General features: G+C 49.1%; 1 protein-coding gene across 1 annotated transcript in view; it reads left to right on the top strand.

The window, feature by feature from the left end:
* The window catches only part of MARCHF4 (membrane associated ring-CH-type finger 4), a 109171-nt gene that overhangs the window by 68862 nt on the left and 12779 nt on the right, over positions 1–27530 (top strand). Inside the window, exons 3-4 of the mRNA XM_059052794.2 lie at positions 17174–17329; positions 22715–22907. Of these exons, the coding sequence (XP_058908777.1) occupies positions 17174–17329; positions 22715–22907 (349 nt within the window). The remainder of the gene's footprint in view (positions 1–17173; positions 17330–22714; positions 22908–27530) is intronic.

The following is a 27530-nucleotide window of genomic DNA, read 5'->3' as shown; positions in this document are numbered from 1 at the left end:
CTCTTTAAAAATAATTTGGGTCAAGCAATAGAGATCTACCCTTCTCCACTCGGAGGAGCAAATCTTTTCAGTGCCCTGAGGATTCCCACGGCTACATGTCTCTCCGTCTGCTGCGTTACAGATGCACAACCACAAATGGCTGTCTCTGGCTCCTCTGCTTCAGAGCTCTGAGATGGGCATGGAGTTTCCAGAGATTATTTTGCCATTTCCAGTAGCTCTCTTCATCTGTCCATGGAGTGTGCTCACTTCAGTTACAAAGAGCTCCTGTCCCTATGCCTTTGGCCTAGTTCACTTTCAAGCAATTCCTAGACTCGCGTTGAGTTGTTTTGCATGTACAGAGCCTTTATAGAATCTTAAAAAGTCACACACTGTCAGAGACTGGTAGAGATTATTTAATCCTATGTCCTCCATTTAAACAATGAGAAAACAGAGACTCAGAAAGAGAAAGAGACTTGCCCAGTGGCAAAGGGAGGGGCCAGGACTCAAAGCCAGGCTTTCATCCAAGTGCTTCTTATTCCTCTCTTACACCATTAGGGAGGCACCCACTTTGGCCACTGGCATTCTCTGGGGCACTAACGTTGCCTGCCATCTGTAAACTTACCCCCAGCCAAGTGGCCCCGCCATGCTTTACAGTACCTTGGACAGTGGAGAAAAAAACAGGCTCTCTCTACAGGGACCCTGCCCATCAATTGCAGACTCAAGAAAAGTGAGAAAACTCATCCCTTGAAGGGGTGAGCTCATTTGTGCAACCAATTACTTCTTTAAATGGCTGTCCTGCTAATTTCCCAAAAATAAATGGTCCAAGTTGGGAGAGATTAGGCACAGGAGCCTGGACACCCAGTTGTGATCTGGGGACCAGGTTTGGTGGCGGAAAGGGCTGTTTCCAATAGCCTGTCCTGTCTTCTAAAATCATGCAAAAATTTCATCTTCTTCTGGCTCTTTTTCCCAAAGGTCAAGGATTTTCATCTGCTTTTTAGGGAGATGAAGTTCTCACCATTTCAGAGAGGATGCTGTGTATTAGTCACTTCCTTTATTCCATTTTCATTCCTACGTCCTCAGATTAAACCAGAAAGATGTTTTATTTCCCAATGAAGAGATAGGAGGTATGAATAGGGGGAGAGGGCAGTGAGGGTAAAAACTGAGGGGTATGTATGTGTGTGTGTGTGTGTGTGTGTGTGTGTGTGTGTGTGTGTGTTGGTTAAAAATTAGAAGCTTGTCCTCATATTTTATAAATTATAAAATTCCAGGGCTTCCCTGGTGGCGCAGTGGTTGAGAATCCACCTGCCAATGCAGGGGATGCGGGTTCGTGCCCCGGTCTGGGAAGATCCCACATGCCGCGGAGCGCCTGGGCCTGTGAGCCACGGCTGCTAAGCTTGCGCGTCCGGTGTCTGTGCTCCACAACAGGAGAGACCACACAGTGAGAGGCCCACGTACCAGCAAAAAAAAAAAAAAAAAAAAAAAAATTATAAAATTCCATTTTCAACAGTCTCCTTCAATGCATCTCTCTTCCCGTAACTGAAATTGAGGTAAACTTTCAATAAAAATTTGATACTAGAAACCAAATATACAATAAAACTTTTTAGTAGCTATAAATGATTTTTTTATTGCTTTACATTTTAAAGTATTAATGTAGCACAGTTTCCTTGAAAATTCTGAATATCTAACAAGCTTTTATCTCACAAAATAGTTTTCTGAAAGCATTGATTTTGCTTGTGTATTTTTTGTTTGTCTGCTTTGCTTTTCACCAACAAGTTCATTGTACCACTAGGTCGACAGAGCACACACTGGTGGGTCAATGACCAGCTCCACTCCCCCTTCACGAAAAGTAATCATGAAAACACACTTACTGAGTCTCTGCATCATTCTAAGCTTTTAAATCTGATTATTCTTTCCAACAGTCCTAGTAGGTAAGTACTACTATTGCCCTCATTTTAGTGATGAAGAAAGTAAGGTACAGAGAGGTTAAATAACTTCCCTAAAACTACACCATGCATCTTTGTGTATTTATACTAACAAACTCACACTGTTTTGTTTCTTATAGTCACGTCCACTGACCTACACACGTCACCCCATATGTGTGTTCTAGGAATTGCCATGGCAGAAAGAGCACACGCATTGCCACCAGAACCTGTCTTCCCCAACATTATAGCATTAATTTCTTTAAGTAAAAAAAGATCAACATTGCTCTGAAACTACAGTACAGGAATGCTGTGCCATTGCTTCAGACCACACGAATGGACAAATGGACACACGCATACACTCATACTGGGGGGATAAGCTTATATATGGAGGGCTCTCTGAGGCGGGTGATACTGGTTTTCTCGGTTATACGAGTAACAGTAACTATGTAGTGCTTCTCTCATGAAAGTCAGGGGAAGCACAGAGATGAGGTTTGTAGGTTTGGTGCTCGTGTGCTGACCACCCCAAGTGCACTGTGTGAGAGAGTCCTTGACCCTGGCTGGAGTCCAGCCCTGGAACTGGAACAGTGGTGTTGCAGCCAGGATGACCCCTGAATGTGGTGGGTCTTTGCTGCCATGTACCTCCTCGGGGCCTTTCCCTTGAAGCTTCTCTCACTTGTTTTGGGGGAGAGGACCAACTCTTTTGTGCACCTCCTGCCATGCTGCTTTCACAGCCAATTGAAATTCTATTCCATTCCCAGCAAGGGAGCTGGCAGCTTTGGGTCTCCCCAGCAGGACGGACTGGCTGCAATTAATGTCTCTTCTGGAGCCTGATTAGCTAAGGGGAGGCCAGGATACTTATCCTACCCCCAAGGCCACCTTTAAATTAGGAAATGGAGATTTCCCATCTTGTTGCCTCTACTCAGCGTCATCAGTTAATGCAAACGTGTTAACCCTTTCCATTTCACTCTTGGGAGTGGAGTCGGATCAGAGAGCCAGAGATCATCTCTCAACTGCACAGTCCCAGGAATAAAGGGAAGGGGAGACTCCCTGATTCCTTTATACAAATTTCAAATCATTGGAATGAATTGAAAGCCTACTCTCTTAGGCACAGGCTAGGAGTTGGGGATTGAACAGAAGCCACAGGTATAACGTTTAGTGTTTCTGTGTTGAAGCTTTGAATGTGGAAGGTAATGCCTTTAAGAAAAAAGAGAAAGTCGAAATGGTGGAAAAGGAGAAGGAAATTAATACATATGGGAAGTTTGCTATGTGCCAGATATTTTACATTTATTACAGCATGGAACTTACAAAAACTGCATTTTTACAGATGATGGAACTAAGGCTCAGAGAGGTTAAGAAAATGATCCAAGGTCACGGAGCTAACGTGATACATTGATTGTACAAATAGCCCTAGATCTTTACGTTTCCCTGTAGACACTTCCTTTTGTAATGGCTACTCACCCTGACTCTGAAATAGTCAGATGACTTGCTTTGGCCAGTGGAACATTAGTAAATGTGATGTAAGCAGAGGCTTTAAAAGTTCTTGTGCATCAGGGCTTGCCCTCTCTTGCTGGTGGGAACTCTTCCCCCATCATGTGAACAAGCCTGAGCAATCCTACCGGATGCTAAGAAACATATGAGCAGAGGTGGACCACCCCTCCTAGATCAGCCAGACTCTAGCCAACTCCAAGATGCATGGGCGAGCCCAGCCAAGACTAGCCAAACCAGATCAGCAGAACCCCTCAGCCAACTTATAGCCTTGTGAGAAATAATAAATGGTTATATTTTAAGCCATTAATTTTGGGGTACATATGCAAGAGCAGCTTGAACTAACTGATGCAGCTAATAAATGGCAGAGTCAGAAGTTGTTTGATCTCAAAGCGCGTGCATCATCCGCTTGTCATGAAAAAATAGGAAAACGCTGAAATTGTAGCAGGGAAAAGACAGGTTCGATTATGATACTTTTTTTTTTTTTTTTTTTTTTTTTTTTGCGGTACGCGGGCCTCTCACTGCTGTGGCCTCTTCCGTTGCGGAGCACAGGCTCCGGACGCACAGGCTCAGCAGCCATGGCTCACGGGCCCAGCCGCTCCGCGGCATGTGGGATCTTCCTGGACTGGGGCATGAACCCGCGTCCCCTGCATCGGCAGGCAGACTCTCAACCACTGCGCCACCAGGGAAGCCCTATGATACGTTTTTAACAACAAAGTTGCCCAGTCATACAAGGGTGTGGCATTCTCCTATGTAGGAATCTCAAAGAGAAGTGGTGGGCAATTATCCAGGTGCAGGGTCTTAAGAGTGGGGCCCTTCAGACCCAAGTGCCTTAGCCTCGTAGCTTGCCATCTCAGAGACTGGGCCATGCTGAGACTCTTGACAAGAATATACTCTGAGTCATCTCTATCATCTGCCAGTTCCCTGGAGAAGGAATACCCCACAGCACCCAGGCTAAGATTCTGCAGCCTCCAGCTGGCTAGGTGCCCCCTGGTTCTCTTTCATGGCTGAGACTCTCCCCCAAGATTGCCTCGGTTGCAATGCTGCAAATTTCTGACTCAGCCCCAGTCCTGAAGCCACCTCCTGTGCTTTCCCTACAGTGGAAAGAAAGGTAGAGAGGAAGAGACTGCCTGCATTTCTGTGCCTTCCTTCTCAGGGTCATAGTCATGGCATTACTGACAGTTGTTCATGAGAATGTGGAAAAAGGACAAGACCTTAAATATGGGCCAATAGCAACAGGTACAGACACATTGTAAGAATATGGATGGAAACAGGCTTGTCTTTCTGAAGACCAGTTTGGCCTTCAGAATGTATTAAGAGCCTTAACAATGTCCATGCCCTTTGAATTAGTAATTCCATTCATTCCTGTCTTCTAAGGAAATAATCATGGATATGATGCACAAAATCACAGATCACCATGAGAAATTTTTCATGACATGGTGTGAAAGAAAAAGTACAAGTTAGGGATTTCCCTAGTGGTCCAGTGGTTAAGACTCGGCGCTCTCAATGCAGGGGGCCCGGGTTCGATCACTGGTCAGGGAACTAGATCCCGCATGCCGCAACTAAAGACCCCCCATGCTGCAACTAAAGATCCCACATGCTGCGGCGAGGATCCTGCACGTGGTGACAAGGATCCTGCGTGCCGAAGCTAAGACCCGGTGCAGCCAAATAAATGCACGAATAAATATATATTTTTAAAGTATAAGAAAAAATACAAGTTAAATACTGGCTGTAAATTATGATCCGGATTTGGGGGAAATTATGTGTGCATGGGGGGGGGCTATAGTTATGAGGAAAATTTTGATGTATTATAAATCTCTCTATATTTTTAAGATATAGTCTTTTCTCTCTCAGCCTCCAGACATGTGGATCCTTGGCTGCCTTGGACGTAGCAGGGAAACTTACCTTAAAAACCTTCGAGACTGGTGAAGGTCTAGAAAAAAAGTGGCTGAAATGATGTATGACATGAGAATAGGATTTAAAAATAGAATTTTTCAGTGGAAGGGACCGCTGCTGAGGGGAAGATGAATAAAGTTTTAAACAATCATGAAGTATAAGGAGAGAGAGGACATGGCCTGGGTTGCCAAATCCCAGAAAAAAAATTGTTTTGAAACAAGTCTTGATTTCTTGCTTAACCACCTTGTCACCTGAAAGAGGTTAAAGGCAAGTAAAAGGAAGTCATGTTTTACATACCACCACTGATTAAATGAAATCAGGCCTAAACACCACGGTGAAGGCCGAGAATCTGGGTAGGTTTGAGGAAGCATTTGCTAGCGTGTCTGTCTCCTGGGTAGGTGCCAGAGAGCCGGAGCTCGACCAAGGACGCTGAACACCTCCTAAAAGGAGACGGTGGGCTCCAGTCAGCATCTTTTGGAGGGAAGCACTGCTGGTCCACAAATATCCCCCCAATCTTTAAGTGTAGAGGCTTAGGCTGTTCTGTAAGCTTTGGCCTTGTCCTGCATTGTGTTTTCATAATATGGATCTGAAAGGGAAGACTGGAGGTACTGGTAAGCACTGGAGCCTCTGGGGTCCTCCTCCCCAGGGTTATCTCAAACAGGAGCAGCCCATCTGTCAAGGATGGTATTTGACAGGCAGTCTGACCAGAGGCTGGAGGCTGGAGAGAAAGGTCTTTGAAGACCACGCCCCTTCCCAGCTCCAGAAGTAAGAGATACAGAATTCTTTCAAAGAAGAAGTAAAATTGCCAAGATGACAGAAGCTACAGCCACTTGGAGCAGCTTAGCAGAAGCTTGGAGTCAACAGACTGGCATCTATTCACACGCCGTAGTAATTCCAATTCTCCTTAGCAGGCTTATTCCTGACGGGGAACTGGAGCCAAGACTTCAGGAATAGTACACTTCCTTGAGAGGTGTGAAAAGAACCGGGCTGAACTTTCAGCAGACTCTGGAATGGGTATCGCCTGGTAAGAGGCATCAATATCGAGGGATGTGGGACCGACTCTTTGAAGCTCTGAACCCAGAGAGGGAGATGTCGGTCATTTTTTCCTATTCCAGTGTTGCCCCACTGCACCACCCTAGAAAAGGCCACTGCCCTCTCTGGGCTTCAGGGTGTTCAGTCTAAATGGAATATACTCTGAACAAAGTTCGTCATGAAGTAGAAATACAAGTCTTATACAGAGAAAGAATTGAAAAGCATTTCAACGTTTACTGCAGCCTCTCTAAAAAGCAGGCAGAGGAAATTATAGGGCAAAAATCTCCTTTTCCCCCCTCATACTTTCCTTTCCTTGCTAAGCTGTCTATTACACAGATCATATCAACCCCTCTGCCCTCCTTCCCTGCACTACCAAGAGCGTGGCAAAGCTCTCAGCTGGGCTATGAACATGCACATTTACAGCCTTACCTGAAAGAGGAGTGGTAGCTGTAAACGCTCATAGCTTAAGACCTTGCCTTTACCCCACATCAGGGGGTAGAAACACATGCACGTGAGGGAAGAAGATTTGGGGAGGGAGGGGTCTTATGAAACCCTGAGACATCTGGGTGGATGGAGAGCTGGGGTATCTGTTTTATCCTTCCCTCTCCCTGTAATAAGAAGGCAGTTAGCAGGAGGTGATTGAGTAATTGCCCTCACCTTGCCATTGACTTGTGCCCTTGGCTTGGCCTGACTTGTGCGAAAGAAAGAGAACACGGTGACCTGGAATCTCTGAAATTTCAGCCTGGTGGCCTGGAACCTTGGAAACAGGCCCAGCCCACTGCTGTATACAAATAGCCCAATTCTGGCCAGCAAGGTTTATCAAAGTTATGTTTTTCTATTAAGTCAGGCAAAGGACTGAGGGCAAATCAGCCTTTAATTTTAGCTCTTTGGTAACAATGGCGACGGTAATGGTAAGTTGTACAGAAAGATACATGGACAGGATAAGGCACATTTAGGTCATTAGGAATACGGATATGATTATGAATATCCACATAAAATATGACCTTCTTTCTTTCTGCCAGCCCTTGTGGCACTTAGTTTATTATGCTGATCATGTTTGACTTTACGGAATTGGATGTTATTTAAATTCAAGTATTGTAAGGTTAAGTTCTTCTTTTTAGTACCAGTTGAGTAAATTTAGAAGCAGTTAGAGGGAATAGGTATTTGTCTTATACCAGACATAAGGGAGAAAAGCACTGCAGGAATAAAACAATTATCATGAAATAGAAAAACATGGTTTGGAGGGTTTGGTTTGGGTTTGTGTGTTTGTTTTCCATGTCTCTTTTTGTATCCCTTTTTATGAAATGATGAACAGGAAAGCTGGAAAATTTTCTATGAAGAGGGAGGCAGATTGTGTGTGTGTGTGTGTGTGTGTGTGTGTGTGTGTGTGGTGTTTGTGAAAGTAAGCTGCTGGTATGAGAGAACTAGAAATAATTATGTGGTTAATTGAATTCAGTGTAGATAACTAGAGCTCATTAAGGTCTTAAATCTTTTTTTTTTTTTTTCTACTTAGTAATAGAGCCTTTCTTTTTTAAATCGAATTGCAACAATTCTCTATTTACTCTCCCAGTATTGACACACTGTGGGTCTCCGAAAGCCAGGGTTTGGCCTTGGTGCCATTGAGAGGGGAAGTGAGAAGCTTGGGCCTGGCCTGGCTCGAAACGGAGCATGTAAAGTGCTGTGGATGAGTGGCCAGAAATGGCTCCATCCAGAAAACAAATTGCTGCCTGTACACGGCCTGACACAACATGCAGAGAATTCAGAATGGCTTGTCTGTATATAATAATGGATTCTAGGGCCATGGGGATCTTTGAAGGTCATCATGTCAATCAGCCTGCCTCCCAGAGATAAGGGGGAAACACGCTTTGTCACCCTCCTGGACAGCAGGAGCCACACCCCCTCCTGTTTATCTACCAGCAACTTTGCTGGTAAGAAGGTCCTCATGATAGGTCATCTTTCTTGATCCCAGTTCCAGGGTACATTGACCTCTCTCCCGTCTGTGGAATCAAGAGATCACTGCCTGGTGTCCTGCAGGAAGAAGACCCTGAAAGCTTCTGATCACCGGCCCCATCTGTGTTCCCTGTTTGTCTCCTCCCTCCCACCTTTGTTCCCCCAACCCAGATCACAGCTACACAAATAGTTGGTCGATATCATGGACCAGTTTGGTGGTGCCCATAAAGTTGGGAGGATGTGTTATTGATAAGCCTTCCTGTTAGCTGGTCCCCCGGGATATGTGGAGTCCGGGGAGTGGTACCAAACAGTTCTCTGCTTTCCCTGTCAACTATCCTTCCTCACAGACACTACCTAGGATGGGCATTGAGGAGTCTCGACTCTCCTTGGCATTCCTCCTAATGCTCCTCCACAATCTCAATGAACTTTCCTGTTCCTGTGCCCATTCCTTCCACTCCAATACACACAGGTTCCACTCCACACAAGAGGGGAAATTCTGATTTTAAGGTGTTAGGTCCTCTGAGTCTTCCCAGTGGAACATCTACAAGGCAAATGAAACTTTCCTTATTAATACAGACCACATCTCAGAGAAAACTTTAATGCATTCCTATGCTTATGAAAATCTCTGTCTCTTGGGGCTTCCCTGGTGGCGCAGTGGTTGAGAGTCCGCCTGCCGATGCAGGGGACGCGGGTTCGTGCCCTGGTCCGGGAAGATCCCACATGCTGCAGAGCAGCTGGGCCCGTGAGCCATGGCTGCTGAGCCTGCGCGTCCGGAGCCTGTGCTCCTCAATGGGAGAGGCCACAGCAGTGAGAGGCCTGCGTACCGCAAAAAAAAAAAAATCTCTGTCTCTCTCTTTTTTTTTTTTTTTTAAATTTGGCTACACCATGCTGCTGGCGGGATCTTAGTTCCCTAACCAGGGATTGAACCTGAGCCCTTGGCAGTGAAAGCACCGAGTCCTAACCACTGGACCACCAGGGAACTCCCCCAAATCACTGACTCTTAATGTTGACTTAACAAGTGTCTCCCCCCGCCCAAGGGTGGGAGTGAGAGGGGGAGTTAGAACCACTCTGTCCCCACTCACCACCACATCAGTTAATACCCGGTGAACACTTCCTGGACTTGGGTTCGGAGGAGAGGGGCAAAGGGGAAAAGCGTTTCTGCCATTGCGTTTATACATTAACAGGGATTCAGCAAGGCCATCTCTCTTTGTCAGGGCTGGAAAGGTAAGGATCTGATGAACAAGGCTGCTGGGGTAGGAGAAGGGATATGGGAGGCAGGGCTCACGGGAGTGGGCAGAGATGCTGTGGGTGTGGGCAGCCCCGTGGACAGAGCTGGTTTCAGAGCCTTACCCTGCCTTTCTCTGGAGCAAGTAACAACCTCTCTGAGTGGGTACCCTCATAGAGTAAAGCAGAAATAATGATTAGCCTCCTTCAGTTATTGAGGTAGTAGATGATATAATGTCTATAGAAGCACTTTGTTTAGAACTGTGAGATGTTTATAACATTAGGGTTATTAATAAGAAGGGAATCTTACTCCAAGGAGGGAGAAAGGAAGGAAAGAAATTGATCAGTGTTTGAAGTAGGTGCGAAGGTGGCCTTAGAGACAAGGAGATCAGCCATAACCTCTATTATAACCCTTTCCACATTCGCCTAGCATTTACTGAGACCTTATTGTGTGCGAGGCAGGGTGCTAAATATATTCTCTTACTACCCTCCTCCCCCAGTTTCACAGATGAGCCATTTTATTTTAATAGAAAGGACCCTCAGTGCTGCCAGCAATTCTACTTATTTCTCTAGTCTAGTCACTCTTAAAACTCTCCCAGATGACGATTTTATGCCAGTTCTCAGGCCTCCAACACCTCCTCCACCACCTTCACTCTCAGTCCATGGCTCTGCTTATTCTAGAAAATGGAAGAAATAGAAAGAAAACTTGCCACATCCATGGTTAATTCTCAGTTCTTATCCAACTGGACCCAACAGCAGCTTTTGACAGGGCTCCCTGTTTCCTGAAAGACTTTGTCTTCTTCTTCGGCTTTTGGGACATCACATTCTCTTCTCAGCCCACTGACCTTCCCTCTCAGGCTCTTCTGGTTCTTTCCCCTCTCCTAAGCTCCGACATCTTGGCATTCTCCAGGAAGCAGCCCTCGTATCCCTCCCTTTTCCCACATGCACTCACTCCTGGGCTCGTGGCTTTAAACACCATTTGTATGCCAGTGACTCTCAAATATATATCTTGAGCCTGGACCCCTTCCCTAAAGTCCAGACAAATATATATTGCCATCCCAATTTCATGTCTCCACTTAGATATTTAACAGGCATCTCGAAATGGACACATCTCCGAATGAGCTCCCAATATACCCTCCAAAACCTGCCCCGTCCCTCAGTCTTTCCCATCTCACCTGAAGGCAACACTCCAGCCTTCTCACTGCTCAGAACTTCATCACCCTTGACTTTTCTCCTCTCATCCACCACACCCAATCCTTCAGCAAATCTTAATATCTGTATCTTCAAAAATATACCCAGAAACTTCCTCAGAACCTTCATTAGTATCTTCAAAAATATATCCAGAAGTTTCTCAGAACTTCCATTGCTACCCTACTGGTCCAAAACACCACCACTGCTCGCCTGGATTACAGCCTCCTGGCTCCCTACTTGGCCTGTACTTCCTCCTGGTCTATTTTCAATACAGCAGCCAGAAGCATCCAGTCACACGTGGTCCGATCATGTCACTCTCCTCTGCTCGAAACAAGCTCATGATTTCCCATTTCCTTCACAAAAAATGCCAAGTCCTTAAAATGGCCCACAGGCCTTGTCTGACTTGTCCCCCATTCTTGAGCCCCATTATATTTCTGACCTCATGTCCTAATCGCTGTCCTTCCATTCACTCTAGCCCAGACACACCAGCCTCTTTGGTGTCCCTAGAACATGCTAGGTATGCTTCTGCCTCAGGGCCTTTGCACTTGATGTTCTCTCTGCCCAGCCCCATATACCTGCATGGCTTGCTCCCTCATCATTCTCAGGTCTTCACTCAAATGTCCCCATTTTTAGAATTTCAACTTGTCCCCTCCCTGGTATTCCATTTTCCTTTTCCCTGCTTATTTTTCTCCATAGCACATAACAACATCTCAGGTACTTATAGTTTACTTGTTTATCGTCTTAAAACGTCCGTCCCTCTTGACTCGAGAATTTTTATTAGTAGCATTCACTGCTGTATCCCTGTCACCTAGAAAAGAACTTGGAACATACTAGATGTATATTTGATGAGTAAACGAATGATTGAATGAGGCCCAGAGAGGTTAAGCAACTTGCCCAGGGTCACACAGATTATAAGAGCTTGGATATACCCGAATCTGTCTGGGATTAGGGTCCAAGCTCTTAACCACCATGTTAGTCTCAATAAAGGGAAATGTCCCTAAACTGCACCCCAAGGCTATTGTTTCCTTTGTTCTGATCTCCCAGAGCTGCAAACTACAGCAGGACTGGGGCTGTCTCTGCTTCACTAGACTATTTTTTTCTTTCTGCTCAGCGGCAAGGATGCCTGGTGCCCATGTGGGTGGAAGGGGAAGTCTTTGGCTTACCTGCCACTGCCATGGCAACTAGGTAACCTAAGGACTCCAGAAGCAAGTCCTTTCAGATTGAGAGGGGAGAAAAATTGAAGCAAGGCAGAAATAAACAGAAAGAAATCTGTGAATGGAGACATGACTGGAGTCTCGCGCCTGCAGCTTGCTGTGTTATTTGGCAGCAAGGAAAATCCATCCTGTTCTCTTCCCCACACAGCAGCTCAGCCACAGCCAAGGGCTACGATAACTTTGTCCTGCCTCTAGCATGACCCCACTTAACCCATCCAAGCGGCCTCCTGTTCAGCCTCCCCAGAGAAAGAGGGCCCCCAAACACTCTCAGTGATCCCTGGTAACACGGAGGACAGTCCTGGACCAGAAGGGAGACCTGTGTTCTGACCCCTTACCCAACTCACCAGGGTGGACTCTCTTAGGCGTTTCTTTTATGTCAACCTCCCTCCAGGCTGAGATGACCCTTTACTTAAGGCATGGTTCCCGTCTTACCTATTTGATCGTCGGAGCATAGATTAGAGTTGTAGTAGAAAAAACTATGAAACTAAAGTCCTTATGGAAAGGCGAGTTAGAATTGGAATATTTTCACAAGAGGACTTACTTGGGCCAGGCTCTGTGTCAGCACTTTGCATGCATGATCTCACTCCATTCTTACAGCCAGGCTTTGAGGAGGTAAGAGTTGCCTGCAATGGAAAGATGAAGAAACAGAGCCTCACAGAGGTTAAGAGACTTGCCCAAGTTTGCACAGCCAGTAAGAGCTGAAGAGGCGTTTCAACCTAAGGACTTGGTCTCCCCAAACCACGCTCTTCACCCGTCCCTTACACTGTGTCCCATGGGGGCCCGGGGATTAGAGAAGATTCCATTTTTCTTGCCTTAGTCATTTCCAGGGTGGTCTCTGGGCCCCAAAGCTCCAAGCTGTTCATTGAGGAGGTGTCTGGTGCCCTTTGCATTTAATGAGCTGTTCTGCACTGTGGAGTCTGCAGTTGAACACTGCAGACAAGTCTGTAATAATCCTCCAGCCCAAAGGCTGGACCCTCAGGAGCTGGGCCAGAGGGGCCTGTCCTCTAGCTTACCCTGGTGCCTGTCCAGCCAGTAAATGCACCTTTATTGTGCAACTATGACGTGCCCCGTCCTGTGGGTTATGCAGGAGCACGCCAAATCCCAGAGGAAACAACTGAAGACTGATTAAGGGCCAAACTGGGGGTGATGACGCAGGGAGAGAAGATGGGTCTGTAGCTGGTAGTCGTGGGAGACTTGGCGGAAGGGCTGGAGCTGGACCACAGAAGAGACCCATGGGCACAGGGGCGGGAGGGACAGGAGGAACCCACGTGCAGGGGGGGCGTGAGCAGAGTGTGGTGAGAAGTTCAGAGTGTGATGTCAGAGAGACCCGGCTTTACCTTCTGGCCATGCCACTGGTTGGCTGAGTGACCACTCTTTAAAAAAAAAATAAATTTATTTATTTTATTGACTTATTTTTGGCAGTGTTGGCTCTTTTCTGCCGTGCTCAGGCTTTCTCTAGTTGCAGTAGGTGGGGGCTACTCTTCGTTGCGGTGCGCGGGCTTCTCATTGTGGTGGCTTCTTTTGTTGCGGAGCACGGGCTCTAGGCGCGCGGGCTTCAGTAGTTGTGGCGCACGGGTTTAGTTGCTCGCGACATGTGGGATCTTCCCAGACCAGGGATCTAACCCGTGTCCCCTGCATCGGCAGGTGGATTCTTAACCACTGCGCCACCAGGGAAGTCCCTGGCTGAGTAGCCTTGAGTTGGTCATTTAACCTTTCTCTTCAATAGGGCTCTCTGCTATATTGAGAGATGTTTATCACCTCAATTTCCACGTTCCACCATTTTAACTTTTAATAGAGTTTACTGCAAAGAACACCTTCCTTCAGTCTAACCTGAACCTGTCTGGCTGTTGGCTCATTTCCATTTTTCCTTTCTTGAAGAAGCACAGGTTGACCAGTCAAAGAGGGTACAGTGTCCAGGTTCAGGCCTCTTAGAAGCCCTAAACACAAAAAAGATTATGGCCCTCCTCCCCGATGTACATAAAAATATGCTAAATCATAAAATAAAAAACTTACGTGAATGCCAAGGTTAAAATAGCTTCTTTGCAGGTTCTTCTCTCTAAAATCCTGGATTGCTTCCTTCATGGAAGTTAAACTTTTCTAACAGCTTTGGTGTCCTTGCTTTCTAATATTCGTGGCACTGAAAGCAAGCCCCTATCCTGCCCCTTGGGTTGACTGGTGCCAAGGGAAAGCGTGGGGGACAGGGAGCTCCAGGGGAAACTGCATACCTTTGGCCCCTCGGCCTGTGGCCAGGCACTGGGTCCAGGCCAGGTCATCCTCCCTCCTTCTCGAGATAACTCGGGGGGTCCAGTGATGGTCCCACATCCAGAGCCACGGTGGAGAGCCCAGGTCTTGTTATCAGTTATGCCTGGCCAGCGGCTCTTCCTCCCTTGTCTCATGGCTGCCTTTTGGAAAGGAAGGAGAACAGCCTTTGCTGTTGCTTGGCACCGTTGCCAGGGACCGGAAGTCATGTCTCTTACTTGATTGGCAATTTGACATGGCTGCTTAACAACCCGATTAATCAAACCCAGCTCATCCTTTAGAATTAACGAGCCTAAGAAATACTGCCATGAATAATGAGGGCTTTTGCCTCTCCCTCAGCACCTCTCCCCAACCTCCCCCTCCTATTTTTTTCTCAGAACCACACAGCAGCTTCTCAATATCAAGGGCCTCAATTGCTGCGGTGACTGCCCGGCAATGTGGGCATCTCCTGTCTGTTCTACTTCTCTCCCTGGAGCCACCGCTGCCCAGTTGGAGCCAGAGGCTGGCCATGTCCTAGAAGAGCAAAACCTCTTATTCATCAAATAGCTGTGTGTGCACTGCACTGTCAAAGTTGGGTGGAATGTGGGATTTCCCTGGCGGTCCAGTGGTTTAGACTCTGTGCTTCCACTGCAGGGGGCGCAGGTTCGATCTTTGGTCGGGGAACTCAGACCCCACATGCCGCAGGGCACGGCCACACACACACAAAAATAGTGGGATGGATTGTCTAATTGTTTCAGGCACTGTACTAGGTGCTAAGGGTGCAAAGATGGATATAAGATACATATTGCTTCTGTGAGGGGTCACAGTGTAGTGACCCAGAGACACATGCAGAAGTGCTCTCACAGCGGGTATAGGAAGGCTCCAGGCGTTCAGCCACAGTGAGGGGCCCTGTCAACACTGGAGGGTCAGAGTGGGGAACCAGGGAGGACTTTATGGGGATGAGGCACCCTGAGCACTTCTGCCACCATGTTCCTTTTTTGTACACATATACGGGGAGCGCTGGGCACTGAGCGAGGTGCTGGGGTCCCAAGGTCAGCAAGGTGGACATGGTTCCCGTTCTTATGGAGTGGGCAGTCTCATCTCCGTTCCTCAGGGCCAGGCAGGAAACCTGAGCAGACTCCTGACTTATGTTTTCACTCACTCAAACACAAATGTTCTTGAGGACCTGCTGAGAGTAGGCTAGGCGCTGAGGGAATGAGGTGCAAAGATGAATGACGGCCCCCCCCCATACCTGCCTTCCAGGGCTCCTCTGGGAGGTAGACAGGCATATGCGGAAAGCCTCATAAGGTTGTGCTGATAAGGCCCTCAGTGATCAAGGCATTGCACTCAACCTAGAGAAATCAGGGATGACTCCCTGTAGGAGGTGGCTTTGGAACCATCACGAAGACAGAGAAGCAGTTTGACAGGTATACCAGGTGCCAAAGGACACTCTAGTAGAACACATCCAGGCCAAGGGGCAGTCTTTGAATGATAGAAGTTGAAGTGAAAGGGAAAGATGATTCCAAGCATCTTGGGAGGAAATGGCTGGTTCTACAGTCTACAGCCAAGAGCATGATTAAATATACAAATGAAGCTCTGTAACTTACAGGTCAGGAGCTCCTGTGCCTGCTTATTCAAAGTTGGGCACAAGATGTGGTTTCCTGAATAGTGAAATCCCCAAACTAACAGAGACATGGCTTAAGTGGCCATATCTCAAATACATCAGCGTGGGGAGTACGGAATGGGGCTGTGCATGGCCGCTCCTGGGTCCTTTGATAGGAGTGAGGCAGAAGACATTTTCCCAAAATAGATGAGTTGGGGGAGGGAGGGCACAGGAAGTGAGGAAGGGGGAGGCCATGGGATAGGTCAGAAGGGAGCACAGGTTGGGGAGTTGGGTGGGCCCCACTGCTAAAGTGGCTGAGAAGGTATATGAAGGTGCTGGGTGGACAGGAGTCAGCAAGAAGAAACGATAGACCCTGAGTGAGGAGGGAGAAAAAGAACACACAGTGGGAGAGAGGGGAAAGGGAGGGGAGAGGAGAGAAGAGGAGTCAGGGTGGGAGGCTCAAGGAGGCACTCTGGAGCCGCAGCATCAGGCCCAGCAGGAAGCAGACGCAGGCTTCAGTCGTGGTCATGTGACGTATGGTCGCAGGGTGCTCTGGAGGCTGAGCCCCGCTCCGTGGTCCACTCACAAGGGCCTTCAGATCCAGCCACCGTCTTTGCCTCCCTGCTTCGAGGCCTGCCCCAGGCTGGGCTTCCCAGTCACTCCCAACCAGGCCCGAGGGATGTGCCCAGAGGGCCCCAGGCCTTCAGAGAGGGCACATGCCCAGCCTCCTAGGTCCCCAGGATTCAGGCCTGCCTGCTATGTTTTTGTCACTCTGGGACCAGGGGCAAGAGGCTTCACGGAGGGGACCTGGGTCTCTATGGGCTGTCCTTCAGAAGAGTGCAAAAGCTCAGGACCAGAGCTCCGGACTCGGGCAAAATGGTCCTCACAATATACTGTATTCAAAACTCGGATTCGCTGTTGACATTTGACTATGGGTAGATTCTACATCAAAAAGTGCCACCTAGACTCCCACATGCACAGCTGATAATGGCTGGCCCTTTACCTGGGGTCTGGGCTCTCCAGTCCATCCTAATCCCCACCAGCTGGCTTCTGTCACTTGTGTTCCCTGTCTGGCCCTGAGAGCATTTGAGCATTTGAGTTTGAGACCCCTGGCTGAGCCTTTAAAGACATCCCCTTTGGACGGCAGAAGGCTTCCACAGAAACCCCCCGACTCATTTCCACAGCAACCCTAGGACTTGGGCAGGACCGAGTAGGAGCCGGGGTCTCAGAATTGTTAGTTGACCTCACCGAAGCTGGGGATCTGGAGCCCAGCCCCCCCCCCCCAGTGTCTGGGGCCTCCCAACTAAGCCTGGGGTCTGGCCTGCCCCGAGACGGGGACGGCCGGGGGGGGCAAACCAGCACTCAGGCGGCCAGACCCCCAACGCCACCCCCAGACGGCGGGGCTCGGGCCTCACCACCCTCCGCCTCTCTCCCTGCAGGGGGAGCTGCTGAGCCCGTGCCGCTGCGACGGCTCGGTCAAGTGCACGCACCAGCCTTGCCTCATCAAGTGGATCAGCGAGCGGGGCTGCTGGAGCTGCGAGCTGTGCTACTACAAGTACCACGTCATCGCCATCAGCACAAAGAACCCTCTGCAGGTACAACCGGGGGCTGCCCGCTGGGACGCTGGGGCTCCGGCCCGGGGTTTCCCACACCTCCTTGCTTTTCGGCGGGAGGACGACTTCATCTTAGAGTGTGGGCGGTTTGGAGAAAGAGAACGAGATGGGCCAGGTGGGCGAGACCGCGGCTGGCAACCGGGCAGGAGGGGGTGAAAGAATTTTTGTGTTTTCTCTTAAGCCTCGGCCAGAAGAGGAGAAAGGGATTGGGGCCAAGAGAGAGAAATAGATATAGAAGTAAAGAAGTGTGGAGAATCAGGTGGAAGAGAGAGAATAAGGGAGCTAGTGGATGACTGAATGAATGGATGAAATCAGAAAGATAAGGAAAAGGAACAGGAAGAAAAGAGGGGAGGGAGGGAAGGAGGGAGGAAAAAACAAGAAAGGAAGACCAGAGGACAGACGAGTGCAGGAGGGGAAAACGATAGGGTGGGAGGGTGAGGAGAAAGACAGTGATAAAGCTAAGGGCGGAAAAGAAGAAACAGAGAGAGAGGAGACTCAGTGGTACTTCCGAAACCTGAATGTGTCATTCACCTGGAATCTTGTCAAAACACAGACTGTGATTCAGGCGTGTGGGGTGGGGCCTGAGATCCTGTGTTTCTAACAAGCTATGGAATAAAGCTGACGTTGCCGGTCCACAGACCATCCTTCCTGGGACAAGGGACTAGAGAAACACGGAGACGAGACAGGAGAGGGAAGCGGAGGCAAAGAGAAGAGGGGGCAAGAAGGAAGAAAGCAATGGGAGAGACTTTGAAGAGCTGTCTGTGAACGGCAAGGGCAGGAGAGCCAGGGCTCCGGTGGGCTCTGCAAAACAGGTTCACACAGGGCTGGACCTGTCAGAACCAAGGGCTCCCCCACCGTCCTCCCCGACCCCTCCCGCCCTGCCCGGATACATCCATCACCCCCAAGGAGCTGGCAGGCCCTGCACCACATCGTAAATCCTCCAAATCACACAGCTCCCCCTGCAAGGCACACGCAGAGAGAGAGCGCTTTGCTTCTGAAAATACTTCCACAAACGCATGGTCAGCCAGTTAAGCTGCGCGCTAGTGAGGGTGGGAACTCAGCAGCTTGGCACCGTTGTCTCTCTCCTCCTCTCCGAGGCGGTGGGAGAGAGTCAATCCTGCAACCCCAGGAGGGCGAGTGCTCTGGGGGTGATGGTGGCATGGGATCTTTGCATGAAGCGCAGCTGGAAACACCTGGAGTTGCAGTGTCCACAAGTGCGGGCCAGCGGGGAGGCTTATTTCCGGAAGGAGGCATTAGAGCCCCCAGGCACCTCGGCCATCCTGAGAGTGTACCAAGGGGTCAGAATAAGAAGTGCTTCTCCCTGCGCAGGTTCCATCTTTAGCCATTCATTCCCAAATCTTGAAGTGTCTTAAAATAGCAGTGCCCTGAGGCAGCTGACTCCACGCCCTGGCGTGTGCGTTAACTCTTCCCTTCCTTCTCAGCTGATTCAAACCTTGGAAAAGGGTCAGAGTCCAAACCCACAAGCCCACCCCCCAGTGCCCCCTTGGCTCCTCCCTTGGCTCATAAACAGGAATCAGCCCTTGACACAAAAAATGAAAAACCATTTAGGGGTAACTTGTTCCTGGGGGTAAAGAAAAGAAAAGGTCATTCTAATCTCATAAGTGCGGTAAGCAGATGGCAGTATCGACAAATTTGATCTATGGCTTTATTCTTAAGTTACGACCTACCGTGAGTTTTTAGTCCCTGGAGACTCTCTGATTCTGGTCCTTCTGGATTGCGAGTGGACCATTGCATTCAATGGTGTGTGCTCAGTAAATGCCATTTCACTTTTCCAGATAGAACCAGAAGAAGGATGTAGTCTGGACTAGCCGCAGTGTTGTGTGACTGTGGCCCAGATTGTCCCAATTGCATGTCCTGGGCTCGGGCTCAGCCAAGTGTGAGACGGCTGCTTGCTCAGCCACGGTGGGGCAACTTCTGCTCTCCCAGGCCAGCCCGACCATCTGTGGTACAGGATGGAGCAGGCAGGCCCTACCACGAGCAAGCAGAGCCATGGAGGGGGTGCCGGAGCTACCTCTGCCATCAGAGTAGGAAAGTTTCTTCCAGCTCTCAGTTCTCTCACCTCTTGCTTCACACCCCATACAATGCTGTGAGAAACAGCGGACAAGAGAGCACGTTATTTCAGTGACCCTCTCTCTGCAAGCTCTGTTTCTAGAAAGAGCCTCCTGAGAAAGGAGACATTTCAGGGTAGCCTTATGTTTGTTCTCAAGGTTCCGTGGCTGCTTCGCATCCTCTTTGCTACACCTGAACTGCATTCATATTAATGAACATTTCGTTAGTGCCAACTGGGGACCAGTCACTGTCCTAGGTATTCCCATATATTATCACATTTAATACTGAAAACAACCCAATGTACTATTATGATTCCCAGTTTACAGATGAGACAGTAGAGGCACAGAGGGGTCAGCAGTTTGTCCAAGGTCACCCTGGTGGATCAGGATTACATCCAAGGGGTCTGACTTCTGAGTCGGGCCCTTAACCTCTACCCTGCAGTGCCCAGCACGGAGTTTGCTGAGTACAGTTATAAGTAGGCCCACCTTGACATGCATAGCTGTACTTTTGCTGAAACATAATGAAGAACAGAAATGATGGCAGCGTGTGCCCTTCAGAGCACTGATTAATTTCACTTAACCATCACAATACTCTAGGAAGCAGGAGCAGCCAACTATCTCCACTTTTTGGAAGTCTTGATGATTTTCTTTTTAAATAATTTTTTGGGGTAAATTTATTTATTTATTTACTTCGGGCTGCATTGGGTCTTTGTTGCTGCGCGGGCTTTCTCTAGTCGTGCCGAGCCGGGGCCCCTCCTCACTGTGGTGCGTGAGCTTCTCATTGCAGTGGCTTCTCTTGTTGCGGAGCACAGGCCCTAGGTGCACGGGCTTCAGCCGTTGCAGCACACGGGCTCAGCAGTTGTGGCTTGCGGGCTCCAGAGCACAGGCTCAGTAGCTGTGGCGCATGGGTTTTGTTGCTCCGCAGCATGTAGGATCTTCCGGGCCCAGGGCTCGAACCCGTGTCCCCTGCATTAGTAGGCAGATTGCCAACCACTGCACCACCAGGGAAGTCCCTTGATGATTTATTGACTTCTCCTAGGTCACAGTCCACAAGTTGGAGAAGAGCTGGGCTAGGATTGGGTCGCCTGGCCTTTGCTCACTTCCCCTTCCTGTTATAAGGAAGGAATCATCCCGTCTTCATGCGCTTTCCTCTCTGTCTCTCTATTTGCTGCACAGCAGGGCACGGAGAAGTCTCAGGACACTGTGATCAGGATCTCGCTGGGGACGAAACTCTGGGGGTCTGGTAGTGGCAGAGCCTGGTGCCTCTGGAGCCCCCTTCTCCCCTTCCCAGCCTCCTTGGGAGACTGCAGAGCTCTCCTGTCCTCTGCTTTCTCCTTGCAGCTCTGTGGAGCCTCCCGTCGGACAGACAGGAGGAGAGCCTTGTGCATATCACCCTGTCCTGTTCTTTCTTCTTCCCGCTTCAAATTGTAGTTGGGAGCGCTGTTTAGTTTCCTCAGGTGGCTTAGGGGCTGGTAGGAAGGGGCTTTAGAGATTAAGGGGAGTTTCCTGTGCCTCTCCATTTGGGGTTTGTGAAATCTGGAGCAGAAAGGGAGGGTATTGATGCCACAGTGGTGGAAACAAAAAGCTAAGTCAGGAGGCAGGCTCTGGAAGAAGCGTTTGTCGTCCAAGAGAGGAGCCTGTGGGATCAGGCCATCTTCTGGAAAATGCCTCTGTTATGTGTAACCCTAGGCTGGAGAGTGGAAAATGTAAAGGCCCAATTACCTGTGATGGGATGCGATCTGTATAATTAAGTGCAAAGGCTAATGCCCTACATCTAGACTAGCAAGCAAAATGTTTCCCAGTAGTTACAGTTCCTTAGGGGCCTCTGGTCAGTCCTGGCTGGAGCCAGAATCAGTGCTTCCATCCAGGCCATTTAATGTGCAAGGAGGGCTCACTGGTGGCAGAAGGAAGGTTGTCCGCCTTTCCTTGAGAGTTCCCCTAAAATGCCTCCTGAAATGTCTCCTGAAATGCCTTCTGGGGGTGCTCTCTGCAGGGCATTATGCAAACTGCTACAATCAGGAGATAGTCCTTCCCTCCACCTTCCCAAACCAGATCCTGTCACTTCCCTTCTTAAAACTGTTCAAGAGCATCATGTTTACTCTTATGATAAAGTCCAAAATCTGTGCATGTTCTTCAAGCTCCCACGTGGTCTTCACTTCTTACTTCCCCAGTCATCTCACCCCATAGTCCCTGCTCTCTGCTTCACCCTCTCTGGTCTTCTTCCAGGTTTTCATGTTCACCGTGCTTTCTTCTGCCACAGGGCCTTTGCACATGCTCTTCCCTCTGCTGGAGCATGCTTCCCTCCTCTCTTTGCCCAGTAAATTCCCAGTCAACTCATTGCTTCCTCTGGGAAGTGAAATCCCCTATCATAGGCTCTCACATGCCATGTACCTCCCTTTCTTACGCCAGATGGATTGCTGTGGTAAATAATTCTTTGGTTGTCTGTGTTCCCTAGATGAAAAGTCCTGTGAAGGCAGAAGTCTTGTATGTTTTGGCTTACTGCTTTGTCTTCAGTACCTAGTAGGATGCCTGGCACACAGAGAATACCCAGTCCATATTTGCTGAGCAAGAGCATGAATAAATTCCCACCTAAAACCCAACTCATGGCTCATCTAGGCCTATGCTACCTGGACCAGCCACAGACTCATAGAATTTTGGAGTGGACACCCACCCACAGCCTAGCCTTCAACCCATCCATCAATACTGCTATTAGCATAGTGCTTTTTTCTGTTAAAAAGCCCCCTGAAATCTCAGTGTTAATATACGTTCAGTAAATTATACTGTCTTTCTTACCTCTCCCCCACATCCTGTGTCCTCTCTTTGTCTGTTGAATTGGTAACCTCTAGCATGTATATTAAATGACATGCCAAGTGTTGTTGTAGAAAACAAGTGAAAAAAAAAAAAAAAAAGGCCTGTGCCCTCTCAGCACCTGTTAGTGAGAAAATAATGTGTTGCTCAGGGAAGAATATTCTGGAGACCCGGAGCACCACCTACACTCTGTATTTCCACTTTTTCTTCCCATTTTTCTGTCTGTATCCTCATCCACCACAAAGGCCTTCCTTCCCAGCCATGCCTGCCCAGAACCCCCTCCTTGTAATGACTTCGGATCATTTAGTGTGATACAGGTTTCCTCCACATCAAAAGCACAGTGTCAGCCTCAGAAACATTGCATTACAAGCTGGAAAGCCCGGGTTTAAATCCAGAGGCGAGAGGTTGGGGCAGCAGAAGGGGGAGGGGTAGGAATGGGGTGGACATGGGCATCCAAGCAACCGCTAACCCGCCATTCTCTTCTCTGCAGTGGCAGGCCATCTCTCTGACAGTCATTGAGAAGGTTCAGATTGCAGCTGCCATCCTGGGTTCCCTCTTCCTCATCGCCAGTATCTCTTGGCTCATCTGGTCGACCTTCAGCCCCTCAGCAAAATGGCAGCGCCAAGACCTCCTCTTCCAGATCTGCTACGGGATGTATGGATTCATGGATGTGGTGTGCATAGGTGGGTCTGGGGCTGGTCTCTACCGGAAGTGGGGGGCTGCATACTGAAGAATTAGACATATCCCTCAGGGTCCCTCCCTCGTGAAGGTCAAAGCAGAGATGGCACCAGGCTTGAGACCTGTGAGCTCAAGAGGGGCCAGTGACTTAGATTTGAGGGGTGAGTAGGGAGGAGGAGGAGGCAGAGCAAAGGAGGAAGATCTAAGTCTTTCCCAAGTGAATCTGCCCTTCCCAGTTGAAGATAAGAATAAGGAGCCTTGTCCTAAAAATATCTGAGAAAGGTAGGCTGGTCAGTCTGCCTGCCTCAAGCAACTTGTGGAAGACCTCTTATCTGTTGTGTGCACCACCGTTGTCAAGTCATGACAAGGGATGCCTATACATTTAATTCCCTTCTCTTCACAGCAAAATGCCCAGATACAGCCAAGATGATAACTGCTTCCTTTTTTCCCAGCTTTCTTTCTTTCTTTTTTTTTTTTTCATTGAGGTACGCGGCCCTCTCACTCTTGTGGCCTCTCCCGTTGCGGAGCACAGGCTCCGGACGCGCAGGCTCAACGGCCATGGCTCACGGGCCCAGCCGCTCCGCGGCACGTGGGATCCTCCCGGACCAGGGCACGAACCCGCATCCCCTGCATCGGCAGGCGGACTCTCAACCACTGCGCCACCAGGGAAGCCCTCCCAGCCTTCTTTAAGCCTATTAAGGCCCAAGCTTTCTCTAGCCTAGTGGTTTGAAAAGTGTATAGAGTTCTGGGGTTCCACACACAACTTCAGGAGCCACTTTTAGGAGCGGAGAATGAAATGCTATACAGACAGTCTCTGAAACGTCACCGCTGCTTCACCCTGAGCTTCTGCACTTTCATCTGTTTATATATGTGTCTGTTCCAGGTAAGGTTTTGTTTTAAAACCTTCAGTGTTTTAGCAAAAGGTTGGAAACCCACCACTGCCGTTCTTGCTTGTTCCTTTACACCATTCCCAAATGTACGTTCCCTCCTCTTCCATTATGTTAGGTTGCTTGGTGGAGGGCTCTCTGTTTTTCCCAACAGATGGCTGTGGCTGTCACCTCTGAAGTCTTCATCCAAGTGCCTGAGGAGGTGGGGAATGACCCCGGTTTTCTCTGAGTGAATGAAGCATGCTTAAGCCCTGGTCATACACCCCAACCTGGACCTCTCAGCTTACCCCCTAGGCTGCAGCACTGAGAGTGCCAGAGTTCCACAGCTGTCCTCGCCGCACATCAGTTTGTGTATTATGTCAAATGTGCTACATTACTCTGGCAAGAAACCATCTCTTAGCTAGAACGGGGCTGAGAGGGTGTTCATTTCCTTTGGGGTCCTTTAATACTGGGAATCAGAGAGGCCTGGAGAATTGCATACCGATTACAGCAGCCAGAGACCAGTGATGCTGGAACTTGTAAACTTGTCTAAGCGTCTTGCTGCCTCTCCCTGCTGGCTAAACCGGTGCCTCCGCCCTAAGTTCAAGAGCCCCCGTAGGCAGTGAAAGAAACAGACCGCCCAGGCTTGGAGGCCTGTGGAAGAGAGAGGACTGTGGATGGGGAAGAATTTGACTTTGAGGCATTTTAATTTAGTTCCCTCTCCTACCAGACACCTTTCCTACTCCTGCTGAGGCAGAGGCAGTTGATGCCAAAAACCAGGTGTGTCTCCATATGGAGGTGTGTGGCTCTGGCATGAAGGGGGAGCAGTGGAAGCCTTCCTCTGGGGCCCTTCCAGTTGCCTTTCATTCTCCTTCAGGCAGGCTTTTGATCAGTCCCTGGTGTGCGTATCTGGGAGACGTGCTTTCCCGTCACGTGGTGTACGGATCAGCTGTGGCTGCAGTAACAAACAACTCCCAAATCGCACTGCCTCACAACAAGCATTTATGTCCCATTCATGGCTCTGCAAGATGGTTTGGTTCTGCTGGGCTTGGCTGGACTTAGCTTCTGACTGTGGATGGGGTTCAGGCCTTCTCCTCGTGCTGGGGCCCAGGCTAAAGGAGCAGGGACTACTGGGGTGTATTCTTCTAGCCAAGCGCAGGAGCACAGGCTATGGGTGGAAACTTGCAGCGCTTCTCAAAGCTTCTGCCCACGGCCCATGGGTCAGTGAAGTCGCCAATAAGCTCCTCCCCTGGAGGGGCCGTGGGTGAGAGATCTCCCAGCCAGGGAGAGAACGGGACATAGAAGAGAATTGGTCATGTGATCGACCAGGGCAACTCCCTTGTTTTGCAGTTGAGAGAACAGGGGCCCAGGGAAGAGAAGTACTCTCCTCTAGATTGCACAGCTGGGGTTACAAGCAAGGTCTCCCAGCTGGCTCTTTCCATTATCCTCGCATCAGATACCAGGAATCCTGCAGAGTCCCTTATGGAGTACCTACAGATGCCATCTATGACTCTGGAGGCACCTGGGCCCACTTACAGGAGGGGCCTTCACCGCAGGCCTGCTCCCTGAGGCTCTGAGCCACCCAGCACCCCTACTCGGGCCTGGCTAGAGCTCATGGTGTCTCCCCTGAGGAGGGGTCCTCAGCTCCATCTCCTCTGTCTCCTCCTGGCCCCTCTATCTACCTGCCTCCCCCCCGGCCCACTTTTCTCTCTCTCCTTGCGTACACGTGGCACTCAGTCACTCCATTTACGGCCGAAGCGGAGAGAGCCATATGCTGAGAGTCCTCACATGGTCGTCCTTCCTTCCAAGCTTTCAGGAAAACATCATCTCCCAGGTGTACAGCCACACCATGAACTAACCATTCTGCTCTGGCAGCCAGTGACTGCCTGGTGACAGCCATCGGATGGAAGGGGAATGCGTAGGGACCCTAATCGCTTTCGGTGCCGTCCAAAAGTGGTCAGACAGATTTATATTTAGACTATCTCACCTTTACAAAGTTCAGTCTGCTCTATTATTTTATTGATTCTAACTGGAGCTAACTCTGTTTCAGAAGCGTGGCCCCAGGGGCAATGATTATCCCTCCCATTTTTCAGATGGTGAAACTGAGACTGAAGAATTTGTCTTAGGCTAATTCAGGCAGCATGGTAGGGCTCTCAGTTCAGGGTTTTGTTTGTTTGTTTGTTTTAGGAGATGCTGTCCATAGGAGAAAATGCTGGGAGACAAAGTTAAAAAGGGAGCAATATGTGATCTGGTTAAGAGAGTGGGAGGTGACGGGCAGGAGCTGGAACGCACACATTCTTGTGGTGGTTGCGATGATGATGATTTTGATGACGATGATCAAGAGTAATGATGGTGGTTGTAAGGGTGAAGTTCAAGTACGAGACACTTCTTCTCCTCCGCCATGTTCTGGTCAGTTGCAGTGGGGCGGGGTGGGGGGAACACACAGCACTGCAAAAGTGGGTGTAAAAATATCAGCTTTTAAGGGCTCTCTGGAAGGGAAAATCAGGTGGAGCCTCTTTATTCTTAGGCTTAACTAGACATTCAGACTCACGGAACTACAAGAGAGCATGTACGGCACCAGATTCACTTAGAGGAACGCAGGACAGGACCCACAGCCTCCATAAGGCAGGTCCAGCTTACCTGTGCAGGTGAGTCCTCTCGCCACACTCCCTATCCTAGTCTAGGGCTAGTCTCGCAGCCCCCAGATGATAGTTCAGAGACAAGCAGATGAGATCCACAACAGTGGGTCCATCTTGGCCTAGTTTCCAGGGTCCCCGCAAAAGTCACACTTACTCAGCAGAGTCACTGGACTCAGAAAGCCCAATGCTACAGCCTCCCGGCTGTATTCACGGTAAAGCACCCGCCCGTCAGGGGTCACCTCCAACTTAGGCAATGTTAGAACCCAGCTGACGCTCCACCTTCATCAGATTTTCAGGGGAAACAAACCAGAATGCCAACCCAGGGTCCAGTGTGTTCCTCTAGAAGGAGAGTGTGCCATCATTTCTCTCCTACACCTCCTGCCTCCGTTCATGAATCTGGACTTCTGGCCTGATTCGCTGAACCAATGGGAGGCAGAGAAGCTAGAAGAGGGACAGAGACCAGGCTGGGCCAGCCAGGAGGAGGCACGATGTGGTCCTCTTACTGCACAAAGATGGAAACCACGGAGAGCCACAGGGGGGCACCTACAGACTTTTGAGGCAGTCACCAGTTTTAAAACTCAATCATTTAGCTCACTTCCATTGGAAAAGAAGAAACTTTCCTTCCAGAAGTCCTGGGAGAGAGGAAGAAGATGATATGAAAAGGTGGGAAGAGGAAGAGCAGGATCCTCACCAGAGAGTGGGTGGAAGTGGAAATGAGGGAGGTGGGTGTTTTCAAGAGATGTTGGGTAGATAAAAATGTTGACTGAAAGAATCCATATCCATAGACCCAAGCTGCTTGGATCGATGGAGCAATTTAGTACCTGCATTGAAATTTTATCCTCGGGAGAAAGGAAAATGAGTCTAGCCCCGTGTTAACTCAAGAGGTGGAGTAAGAAAGGAATAAGACCGTTTGTTAAGATAATTCTTTGAACTTTCTCTACTCTTCAGACACCTCGGTCTATCCCCTAGACTGTTCGATGGCCTCAGATAGTATAAATCTGAGTAAACATAATACAGAGGTTTAATTAATCCTTAAAAATGTATTTAGCTTTTCTATCAGCATGGTGTGCTAAGGGAAAGTTGGTGAGAGTGGGCGAGGCACATGAGGAGAAACTCCACTGAG

This window comes from Kogia breviceps, chromosome 2, assembly GCF_026419965.1.
Source record: "Kogia breviceps isolate mKogBre1 chromosome 2, mKogBre1 haplotype 1, whole genome shotgun sequence".
In the NCBI taxonomy this organism is placed as follows: domain Eukaryota; kingdom Metazoa; phylum Chordata; class Mammalia; order Artiodactyla; family Physeteridae; genus Kogia; species Kogia breviceps.
Note: the sequence above shows the minus strand (reverse complement) of the source record. Positions and strands in the feature narration are given on the sequence as shown.